Raw genomic sequence first — 11,567 nt, forward strand, 5'->3', positions numbered from 1 at the left:
AGACATTAAACCGGAGGGCGACCCCCCCAAAAAAAGGGGATGGGGACCCTTGAGGGGACAAAATCCGGGTGGGGTTGGGATTCCCAGGGGGATAATTCCGGATTGGGACCCCCCCAGGAGTTCAAGGTCACGGGGAGGGGGATCACTGTTCCAGGATTGGGACCCCCCCCGGGGAAAGGGACCAGGACACGGGGTCAGGTCCCCACTGGGGGGCCCCGCTGGCCCCCCCTTGTCCCCTCCCAGCCCGGCCAGCAGCCAGGGTGTAACGTTACCTGCGACCTTCAGCACCCGCCGGGCCCCCCCACCCCAAAAATGGAGGAGAAATCCCCCAAAATCCCAGGTAGGAGGGAGTGCGGGGAGTCGGGAAGGGGGTGGGACAGCGACAGTGACAGCGGGGACACCGAGAGGGGGCGGGGGGGGGTGGCAGGGACATGGCGGCGACACCGGGGCGGATGGCAAGGACCCCCCGCCCCCAGAAAAACAAAACAAAACAAAACAAAACAAAACAAAACAAAACAAAACAAAAAAACAAAAAAAAAAGTGGGTGACCCTTTGCACCCCTCGAGTGACGCGGGGATGTAAAGGGGGCTGGGGGGTTAGGGGGAGAACCCCCCAAAACACCCCAAAACACCCCAAAACACCCGCAGGGGTTCACGGAGGGGGGATTTCACCCATCAGGGCAGTGACACTGGAGGTGACACTGATTTGGGGGTGTCACAGCCTGGGGGTGGCACCAGTTTGGGGGTGACACAGCATGGGGAGGGGGCGGTGACACTGATTTGGGGGTGTCACAGCATGAGGGTGGCACCAATTTTGGGGGTGTCACGGTGTGGGGAGGGAGCGGTGACACTATTTTGGGGGTGTCACAGCATGGGGGGGTGACATTGATTTGGGGGTGTCACAGCATTGGGGGGGTGACACTGATTTGGGGGTGTCACAGAACTGGGGAGTGGTGACACACTTTTGGGGGTGGCACTATTTTGGGGGTGTCACGGTATGGAGAGGGGGTTGTGACACTGTGGCACTGATTTGGGGGTGTCCCAGCAGTGGGGGGGGGGGGGGGGTGACACTGATTTGGGGGTGTCCCAGCCTGAGGGTGGCACCAATTTTGGGGGTGTCACAGCATGGGGAGGGGGTGGTGACACTAATTTGGGGGTGTCACAGCATGAGGAGGGGGTGGTGACACTGATTTGGGGGTATCACAGCATTGGGGGGTGACACTGTTTTGGGGATGTCACAGCATTGGGGGGTGACACTGTTTTGGGGGTGTCACAGCATTGGGGTGACACTGATTTGGGGGTGTCACAGCCTGGGGGTGGCACCAATTTTAGGGATGTCCCAGCACGGGGAGGGGGTGACACTGTGGCACTGATTCGGGGCTGTCACATCCGCGCTGGGTGTTCCACCCCAATTCGGGGCGCGGGAAGGATTTTTTGGGGTACAAAGGCAATTCAAGGGGGGGGGTGTAAGCGCTGTTCCCCCCCCCCCCCGCAGCCTCCGTGCCCCAGTTCACCAACTGCCCCACCATGGTGATCCTGGTGGGGCTGCCCGCCCGCGGCAAGACCTACATCTCCCGGAAACTCACCCGCTACCTCAACTGGATCGGCACCCCCACCCGCGGTGAGCGATTCTGGGGTGGCCAGGGGGCTCCCCAAAATCTTGGGGGACCCCCTCCCTGAGCCCCCCCCACGTGTCCCCCCCCTGCAGTGTTCAACGTGGGTGAGTACCGGAGGGAAGCCGTGCCCAGGTACAAGAATTACGAGTTTTTCCGTCACGATAACCCCGAGGGGGTGGAGATCCGCAGGTTAGAGAGAATTTGGGGAGGGGGAATTTTTGGGGTGCGTTTGGGAGGTCAGATTGAAAGCTGAACCCCCAAATTTTCAGGCACTGCGCCCTGGCTGCTCTGAAGGATGTCCGCACCTACCTGAGCTCTGAGGAGGGGCAGGTGGCGGTAAGAGCCCCGCCCCTCCCAAAAAATATAATTTAAAAATTTAAAAATTAACTTCCCTCATGAACAAACGATCCTCCCCAAATATTTTGGGGGGGTGTTTCAAATTTCTCCCAACCCCCCCCCAAGGTGTTTGACGCCACCAACACGACGCGGGAACGGCGGGATGTGATCCTGCAGTTCGCCAAGGAAAACGGGTACAAGGTACAGTTTGGGGGGGATTTTGGGGGGTCGCGAGGGATTTTGGGGGGGTCGCGAGGGATTTTGGGGGGGGTTTATGGATTTGAGGGGGTGGGAGTGATGCTGGGGGGGGGGGCTGGAGCACGTTGGGGGGGGTGGAATTGTTTTTGGGGTGCCCACAGGGTGGGAGGGGAGGGGTGGCACAGGAGGAGGGGGTGACGCTGTTTTGGGGTGTCCTCGATATGGGGGTGACGCTGTTTTGGGGTGTCCACAGTTTGGGGGGGGTGGTGACACTGATTTGGGGGTGTCACAGCAGGGGGGGGAGGGGTACAGCACATGGGGGGACACTTGCAGTGTTTTTTGGGGGTGATGAAATTTTGGGGTGCTCACAGCACGGTGGGGGCGGTGACAATGACTTAGGGGGTGTTGGCACAGTTTTGGGGGTGTCCCTAAATTTGGGGGGGCTGGGCAGTGACACTGGGGGGTGTCACTGTTTTGGGGGTGTCACAGCATGGGGGTGGCACCAATTTTAGGGGTGTCACAGTATTGGGGGTGGTGACACTGATTTGGGGGTGTCACAGCATTGGGGGGTGGCACCGATTTTAGGGGTGTCAGTATTGGGAGGGGCTGGTGACACTGATTTTGGGGTGTCACAGCACGGGGAGGGGGTGGTGACACTGTGACCCTGTTTTTGGGGTGTCACAGCACAGGGAGGGGGTGGTGACACTGTGACACTGATTTGGGGGTGTCACAGCACGGGGAGGGGGTGGTGACACTGTGACACTGTTTTTGGGGTGTCACAGCACGGGGAGGGGGTGGTGACACTGTGACACTATTTTGAGGGTGTCACAGCACGGGGAGGGGCTGGTGACACTGTGACACTGATTTGGGGGTGTCACAGCACAGGGAGGGGGTGGTGACACTGTGACCCTGTTTCGGGGGTGTCACAGCACAGGGAGGGGGTGGTGACACTGTGACCCTGTTTTTGGGGTGTCACAGCACGGGGCAGCCACTGTTGCCCCCCCTGTTCCCCTCCAGGTTCTGTTTGTCGAGTCCATCTGCAACGACCCCAACATCATCGAGGAGAACATCAAGGTGACACCCTGGGCAGGTGACAAACGGGACCTGGAGGTGACAAACGGGATTTGGAGGTGACAAACGAGACCTGGAGGTGACAAACGGGACCTGGAGGTGACAAATGGGACCTGGGGGTGACAACAGAGACCTGGAGGTGACAAATGGGACCTGCAGGTGACAAACGAGACCTGGAGGTGACAAACGGGATTTGGAGGTGACAAACGGGATTTGGAGGTGACAAACGAGACCTGGAGGTGACAAACGGGACCTGGAGGTGACAAACGGGACCTGCAGGTGGCAAGAGGGACTTGCAGGTGACAAACAGGATTTGGAAGGGACAAGAGACACCTGGAGGTGACAAATGGGACCTGGAGGTGACAAATGAGACCTGCAGGTGACAAACAGGACCTGCAGATGACAAATGGGACCTGCAGGTGACAAACAGGACCTGCAGATGACAAGAGGGTCCTGGAGGTGACAAAGGGGATTTGGAGGTGACAAGAGACACCTGGAGGTGACAACAGAGACCTGGAGGTGGCAAACAGGACCTGTGGGTGACAAGAGTGACCTGTGGGTGACAAGAGTGACCTGTGGGTGACAAGAGGAACCTGGGGGTGACAAGAAGGACCTGGGGGTGACAAGAGGGTCCTGGAGGTGACAAACGGGATTTGGAGGTGACAGGAGTGACCTGTGGGTGGCCCCAGGGGCTGGGGACGCTGTGCACCCCCCAAACCCCGTGCCCCCCCGTTCCCCAGCAAGTGAAGCTCAGCAGCCCCGACTACAAGGGCCGGGCGCAGGACGAGGCCGTGGCCGATTTCCTCAAGCGCATCGAGTGCTACAAAGCCACCTACGAGCCCCTGGACGACGAGCTGGACAGGTGACCCCCACCCCGCGGCCCCCCCAGACCCCCCCAGGGCTGTTCTCACCGGGGTGACCCCCCCAAACCCCCGCAGCGGGCTGTCCTACATCAAGATCTTCGACGTGGGGCTGCGCTACCTGGCCAACCGCGTGCAGGGCCACGTGCAGAGCCGCACCGTGTACTACCTGATGAACATCCACGTCACCCCCCGCGCCATCTACCTGAGCCGGCACGGCGAGAGCCAGCTCAACCTGCTGGGGCGCATCGGGGGCGACTCGGGGCTGTCCCCGCGTGGGAGACAGGTGGGATAGAGACAGGTGAACCTGTGGGAACACACCTGGGGGACTCGGGGCTGTCCCCCCGCGGCAGACAGGTGGGGACACACCTGGGGGACTCAGGGATGTCCCTTCATGGGCAATACGTGGGGTCACAGCCAGCTCAACCTGCTGGGGCGCATCGGGGGCGACTCGGGGCTGTCCCCCCGCGGCAGACAGGTGGGGACACACCTAGGGAACTCAGGGATGTCCCTTCATAGGCACCAGGTGGGGTCAGAACCAGCTCAACTGCTGGGGCGCATCGGGGAAGACTCAGGGCTGTCCCCGCGTGGGAGACAGGTGGGGACACACCTGGAATGTCCCTTCATAGGCACCAGGTGGGGTCAGAACCAGCTCAACCTGCGGGGCGCATCGGGGGCGACTCGGGGCTGTCCCCCCGCAGGAGACAGGTGGGATAGAGACAGGTGAACCTGTGGGAACACACCTGGGGGACTCGGGGATGTCCCCTCATAGGCACCAGGTGGGGTCAGAACCAGCTCAACTGCTGGGGTGCATCGGGGAAGACTCGGGGCTGTCCCCCCGCGGGAGACAGGTGGGGACACACCTGGAATGTCCCTTCATGGGCAGCAGGTGGGGTCACAGCCAGCTCAACTGCGGGGCGCATCGGGGCTGTCCCCCCCGCGGCAGACAGGTGGGATAGAGACAGGTGAACCTGTGGGAACACACCTGGGGGACACCCTTCATAGGCACCAGGTGGGGTCACAGCCAGCTCAACCTGCTGGGGCGCATCGGGGGCGACTCGGGGCTGTCCCCCCGCGGCAGACAGGTGGGGACACACCTGGAATGTCCCCTCATAGGTACCAGGTGGGGTCACAGCCAGCTCAACCTGCTGGGGCACACCGGGGGCAACTCGGGGCTGTCCCCCCGCGGCAGACAGGTGGGGACACACCTGGGGGACTCAGGGATGTCCCTTCATGGGCAATACGTGGGGTCACAGCCAGCTCAACCTGCTGGGGCGCATCGGGGCTGTCCCCCCACAGGAGACAGGTGGGGACACACCTGGGGGACTCAGGAATGTCCCCTCATAGGCACCAGGTGGGGTCAGAACCAGCTCAACTGCTGGGGTGCATCGGGGAAGACTCAGGGCTGTCCCCGCGTGGGAGACAGGTGGGATAGAGACAGGTGAGCTTGTGGGAACACACCTGGGGGACTCAGGGCTGTCCCCCCCAAGGGAAACAGGTGATGGTGAGGGGTCACAGACAGCCCACCCTACAGGGACACACCTGGGGGATGTGGGGCTGTCCCCACACGGGAGACAGGTGAGGGGTCAGAGCCAAGTGAGCTTGTGGATCACACCTGGGGGACTCAGGGCTGTCCCCCCACGGGAGACAGGTGGGGACACACCTGGAATGTCCCCTCACAGGCACCAGGTGGGGTCACAGCCAGCTCAACTGCTGGGGCGCATCGGGGGCGACTCGGGGCTGTCCCCGCGCGGGAGACAGGTGGGATAGAGACAGGTGAACCTGTGGGAACACACCTGGGGGACTCGGGGCTGTCCCCCGCCATGGGAAACAGGTGAGGGTGAGGGGTCAGAGACAGCCCACCCTACAGGGACACACCTGGGGGATGTGGGGCTGTCCCCACACGGGAGACAGGTGGGGACACACCTGGAATGTCCCCTCATAGGCAACAGGTGGGGTCACAGCCAGCTCAACCTGCTGGGGCACATCAGGGGCGACTCGGGGCTGTCCCCTCGTGGGAAACAGGTGAGGGGGTCAGAACCAGCTCAACCTGATCAATGACACACCTGAGGGACTCGGGGATGGCCCCCCATGAGCAACAGGTGGGGACAGAGCCAGCTCAGCCTGTGGGGACACACCTGGGGGGATGCAGAGGTGTCCTGCCATGGGAACCAGGTGAGGTGGTCACAGCCAGCTCAGCCTGCAGGGACACACCTGGGGGGACTCGGGGATGTCCCCCCACAGGCACCAGGTGAGGTGTGAGGCCACACCCAGCAGTGACCGCAGGTAATCACGGAGTACAGCTAACAACCCACAGGAGCAGGGCTCAGCCCACACCCCAACGCTCCCCACCCCCTGCTACAGCTGTGGGCTGTGCCCGGAGGGCCGGGACGAGCCACACCCAGTAGCCACACCCCTCTCCCAGTACGCCCAGGCGCTGGCCCAGTTCATCCGCAGCCAGGACATCCGGGAGCTGAAGGTGTGGACCAGCCACATGAGACGCACCATCGAGACCGCCGAGGCGCTGGGCGTGCCCTACGAGCAGTGGAAAGCCCTCAACGAGATCGACGCCGTGAGCCGCGCCCCCTTTTTTTTTGGGGATGTTTTGGGGACTCCCCCAAAGCCCCTCCCCGGTGTCCCCAGCGCTGCTGTGCCCCACAGGGGGTGTGTGAGGAGATGACCTACGAGGAGATCCAGGAGCACTACCCCAAGGAGCTGGCGCTGCGGGACCAGGACAAGTATCGCTACCGTTACCCCAAGGGAGAGGTAACCCCAAAAATCCACCCCCTGGGGGGGGTGGGCAGGGCTCCGGGGACACCCCCTAACCCCCCTCCCCAGTCCTACGAGGACCTGGTGCAGCGGCTGGAGCCGGTGATCATGGAGCTGGAGCGGCAGGAGAACGTGCTGGTCATCTGCCACCAGGCTGTCATGCGCTGCCTGCTGGCGTATTTCCTGGACAAGAGTGCAGGTGAGGCCTTGGGGACACCCTGGGGACAGCTGGGGACAGCCCACAGCTGCTGTGAACACCTCCTTCTCTTTACCCACCCCAGATGAGCTGCCCTACCTCAAGTGTCCCCTGCACACGGTGCTAAAGCTGACCCCTGTGGCCTATGGTGAGTCCCCCCAAAAATGGGGCTGTGCCCCCTGTGTCACATCCCAAAATGGGGACAGTATCCCCACAAAAAGGGGACAATTCCTCTTTGTGCTCCTCCCCAAACTGGGGACAATATTCCCACAAAAAAGGTACTGTTCCCTCCCTGTGTCCCATCCCAAAATGGGGACAGTATCCCCACAAAAAGGGGACAATTCCTCTTTGTGTTCCTCCCCAAATTGGGGACAATATCCCCCCCAAAAAGGGACTGTTCCCTCAGAGTCTCTCCCCCAAATGGGGACGATTCCCCCCTAAAAATGGGACTGTTCCTCTTTGTGTTCCTCCCCAAATTGGGGACAATATTCCCACAAAAAGGGGACTGTTCCCCCTCATGTCCCTCCCCAAAACAGGGGCAATATCCCCCCAAAAAAGGGGGCTGTTTGCCCCTGTGTCCCATCCCAAAATGGGGACAATATTCCCCTAAAAAGGGGACTGTTCCCTCAAAGTCCCTCCCCAAAACAGGGACAAATTCCCCCAAAAAAGGGGACTGTTCCTCTTTGTGTTTCTCCCCAAACTGGGGACAATATCCCCACAAAAAGGGGACAGTTCACTTTCATGTCTCTCCCCAAATTGGGGACAATATCCCCCCCAAAAAGAGGGCTGTTCCCCCGTGTCACATCCCAAAATGGGGACAATATTCCCCTAAAAAGGGGACTGTTCCCTCAAAGTCCCTCCCCAAAACAGGGACAAATTCCCCCAAAAATGGGACTTTGTGTCCCATCCCAAATGGGGACAATTCCCCCCTAAAAAGGGGACAGTTCCCCCCAGAGTCCCTCCCCAGACTGGGGACAATCCCTCCCCAACAAAAGGTGACCGTTCCACCAGTGTCCCAGCTGAAAATGAACACAATTTCCCCCAAGAGAGACCAAAACCCTCCCCCAAATGGGGACAAACAACCCCCCAAAGCCCCCCAGCCTCAGCCAGGCCCCTCTTCCCCTGGCACCAGGCTGTGAGGTCGAGTCCATCTTCCTCAACATTGAGGCCGTGAACACCCACCGGGCACGACCCCAGGTGAGGCCCCCCCCATCCCCAAATCCACCCCAAAAAGAGGGTGCAGATCTCATTAACCGCCTCCATAAACTGATGGGGGTGTTAGGATTTTGGGGAGAACCCCCCAAAACTCCACATCTTCACCCCGCAGAACGTCGACATCAACCGCACCGCAGCTGACGCCCTCAACACCGTCCCCGAGCATTTCTGAGGGGACAAGGGGAGCCCCCCACCCCAAAAATTTCAAAATTAAACCTTGTACAACCAAGCACTCAGCCTGGACATCGTGGGGGGGGCTGCACACCAACGGGGTGCCTTTATTTTGGGGGGGTCAGGGGGTCTTTTCAGCCTCGCTGTACTGGCTCGCCCAGAACGTGGGGTCCTTGCCTTGGATCTGAGTGGGAGAAAAACGGGGGAGGGGGGCATCAAATGGAGCCCCCCAAAAACCCAGAGATGCCCCCCGCCCCCAGCACGGCCTCACCTTGGCCACGAAGCTGAGCACATTCTTTTTGGAGGTTTCCTTTTCTGCCCGTGGCCCCCACTGGTACTTGAACTCGGGGGGGTCTGTCAGGGGGATGGGGGTGATCTCCAGGTACCTGCAGAGAGCTGGTTGGTCACCCCCTCCCAGCAGGTTTTGGGGTGCCCCAAGGGGGGTGTCCAGCGCTCCCCCAGCCCCGCGAGGGACCCCTGGAGCCGTGGGGTGTGGGGGGGCTGCAGCTTTTGCTCTGCGGTGTGGTATAAACAGCCAGGCCAAAGCTGCTGCCGAGGCTGCTCTGGGCACACCGGGAGGGATGTGGGATGGGGGGACCCCCCTGCACCCCAAAAAACCCAGCCAGGGCTCTCCCCAACTCACTTCTGCCGCACAAACTCCTCCGTCAGCAGCTTGCGAACGTCCCCGAACACGCTGTGCTGCTTCCTGGGGGTGGGGGGTGGCACTGGTCACCCCTGTCCCCCCAAATTCCCTCTGTGTGGGGGTGTCCCCCCCATATCCTACCCTGGGTACACACGGAGCAGACGCAGGAATTCCCACAGAGTGCCTGGAAAAGGGTGGGGGGGTCAGTGAGGGGGTGCAAAGGGAAATTGGGGTACGGGGGGGGGTTTGGGGGAGGACTCACTGTCTTTGACTGAGTTTCCCTTCATGAAGATGAAGCTGAGGATGATTAAGAGGAGCCCCAACTTCTCCTTCTCCTTCTCCCTGTGGCAAATACGGGTGTGTCACTCGCTGATGGGGTTCCCCCTCCCCACAGTTACAGCAGAGCAGCCCCTCACCTGCACAGGTACTGGCCCTCAGGACGGGGCAGGTTATTGACGAGGATGTAGATGTGGCGTTTGGTATCGATCTCCACCATCTGCAGCCCGAACACCTGCGGGAGGGCAGGGGTTAATCCACGGGGATCCTCCCCCAAAAAACGCTCCCCTTCCCCTGCCGTGCTCCCCACACCTCCTGCAGGGTCCTGCCCGCCCTGTTGACGATTTCCGAGTAGGCATCCCTGTATTCCCGGATTATATTCTTCAGCATGTCTGCAGAAAACAGGGAACCGCTGAGGGAGCCTGGAGCTCTGCAAGGCTTTAGGGGGCTCCCCTAAACTTAAACTTAACTTACCTGCTCTCTTGATAGGAATCTTCTTCTGGTCCTTCAGAAGCAGGAACTGAATCAGCTCACTCACCTGTGGGGGAATGAGCAGGGAAGGCCAAGAGCGGGCTGATGACAGAGGAATGCAGACACAGGACTCCAAGAGCGGGTACAGAGGGTTTCACCGCAATCCACCTTCTGGTTCACCTGGTCCTGGGAGCGCCGCTCCACCTGGGTCGGGATTGTATCATCCTCCCCATCGGTCACCTGAGTGGAAAGGACAGGACAAGCGGGGGAGTTGATGTTAGGGAAGGGACCAAACCCGAGGAGGGGAGAACAGGAGGAGCCAGGCAGGAAGGGGGGAGTAGATGAGGGAAGAATAGCGGGTGGGGGGGGTGGCAGCCTCGCACCTGAGAGCTGCCGAGCCCTTTGCTGCGCTTCCGCTGGGACATTTCTCACAGCAGTTCTGCGAGGAATAAAAAGCACCGGGCGGGCTAAACCCGCCGAGAGAACATCCCTAAGGCCGTCCTCCACATCCCACCCTCAGCAAGGCCGCAGAGATCCCCTCCAAGGCCCGGCCAACGACCCGCCACAGACACGAACCGTCACCGACCGCGTTCCGCCCGGAACTGCGCAGGCCCCGCCCACATCCACCGACCCCACCCACACCAGCTCCGCTTCCCATTGGCTCAGACCTCTCTAGCCCCGCCCACAACTCAAATCCCGCGTTATGATTGGCTATTATCCCGAGTTCGCCCCGCCCCCCGGCGTCCCCCAGGCGAGTCACGCGCTCCACCCTCCCCCCGCCCCTTCCTCCCCTCACGTGAGGAAAAAGGCGGGAAAAGAGCGGCACGCGCGCCCCCCCCCCTCCCCTCACGGCGGCAAAATGGCGGCGAGCGCTGCGTTACAACGCTGGAAAAAAACCGCAAAACACCCCAAAATCCCCCATTCCGCCCCTCCTTTCGCCTTTACAGCCGTTGTTTGAAGCGCCTGTGCTGCCGCCACCACCTGTAAAGCGCTGCCGGGGCTGTTCCGCGGTGGAGGGAGAGGTGATAAAATGGCGGCGGAGGCTGAGGGGAGCTTGGGGCACCCCAAAATCCCGGGGGAACCTTCATCCTCTGCCTGTACAGCTGAGGGGCCGTGAGGGGCAGGGGTTGTTATAAATGAGAAATAAAATCTCGATATTTAGCAAAATTTAGATTGTTTTATTTTATACAGGCAGCGCTGGGGAGGCAGAGGGGTCACTGCCCACTCCACGCTCCACCGAAATTTGGTTTTCAGCTCTTTTTTAGAGCATGGTTTCCTTGTAGTCATCAATAATTGTTAGTTTTTTGTTTTAATTTTGCCAGGTAAGCAGTGGTGGTCGGTGGGATCACTGGACAACGTGAATCTCTAGATAATTTATCAAGTCCCATAGATAACCACTGGTCTTGGTAAATAATAAATTACAGAAATCAGGAAATCTGGTCTCAGGGATGGGCTAAAAATTGATCACACAAAAGCAGGAAACCTGATTTTGGGTTGTGTTAAAGTCTTGTTTGGCAAGATGTCAGTAGATACAACTTATTTAGAAACATAATATTCATTACAGGAGGATTTAAAACAAAATTATTTAATAGTATGTTTTTCTTTCTTTAGTGTCATGCTTCATTTCAGACCTAAATATTCTGGTTTATACAAAGCCCAGTACTTTGATGAGTGAGAGGAATGTCACATTTGTCTTTACAAACAAGATGTGGATAAAACCAGCACTGAGAGATAAAAGAAACAATG

General features: G+C 59.7%; 2 protein-coding genes across 3 annotated transcripts; one reads left to right on the forward strand and one right to left on the reverse strand.

Moving 5' to 3' along the window:
* The first annotated feature begins 229 nt into the window (after positions 1-229).
* PFKFB1 (6-phosphofructo-2-kinase/fructose-2,6-biphosphatase 1) lies at positions 230-8,502 on the forward strand. The gene is made up of 14 exons (XM_056510229.1): positions 230-340; positions 1,495-1,620; positions 1,708-1,804; positions 1,885-1,951; positions 2,078-2,152; positions 3,167-3,223; positions 3,961-4,082; positions 4,159-4,366; positions 6,506-6,652; positions 6,742-6,846; positions 6,919-7,048; positions 7,131-7,193; positions 8,178-8,242; positions 8,373-8,502. The coding sequence occupies exons 1-14, from the start codon at positions 313-315 to the stop codon at positions 8,430-8,432; spliced, it is 1,350 nt and encodes a 449-aa protein (XP_056366204.1). The 5' UTR covers positions 230-312; the 3' UTR covers positions 8,433-8,502.
* A 9-nt stretch (positions 8,503-8,511) lies between these two features.
* On the reverse strand, positions 8,512-10,449 carry LOC130262840 (non-structural maintenance of chromosomes element 3 homolog). Of its 2 annotated transcripts, none has more exons than XM_056510329.1 (10): positions 10,205-10,449; positions 9,990-10,061; positions 9,825-9,888; positions 9,663-9,742; positions 9,491-9,585; positions 9,337-9,416; positions 9,216-9,258; positions 9,075-9,137; positions 8,703-8,817; positions 8,512-8,615 (listed from the first exon to the last, which is right to left on the reverse strand). In XM_056510329.1, exons 1-10 carry the CDS (start codon positions 10,244-10,246, stop codon positions 8,553-8,555), a joined length of 717 nt encoding a protein of 238 aa, XP_056366304.1. In that variant the 5' UTR covers positions 10,247-10,449; the 3' UTR covers positions 8,512-8,552. The 2 variants fall into 2 exon arrangements, with proteins under 2 accessions (XP_056366304.1, XP_056366306.1); XM_056510331.1 differs by having other exon boundaries at positions 10,002-10,061; positions 10,205-10,442.
* Between the last annotated feature and the right edge of the window lie 1,118 nt (positions 10,450-11,567).

The sequence above is a fragment of the Oenanthe melanoleuca genome, chromosome 25 (genome assembly GCF_029582105.1).
Source record: "Oenanthe melanoleuca isolate GR-GAL-2019-014 chromosome 25, OMel1.0, whole genome shotgun sequence".
Lineage (NCBI taxonomy): Eukaryota > Metazoa > Chordata > Aves > Passeriformes > Muscicapidae > Oenanthe > Oenanthe melanoleuca.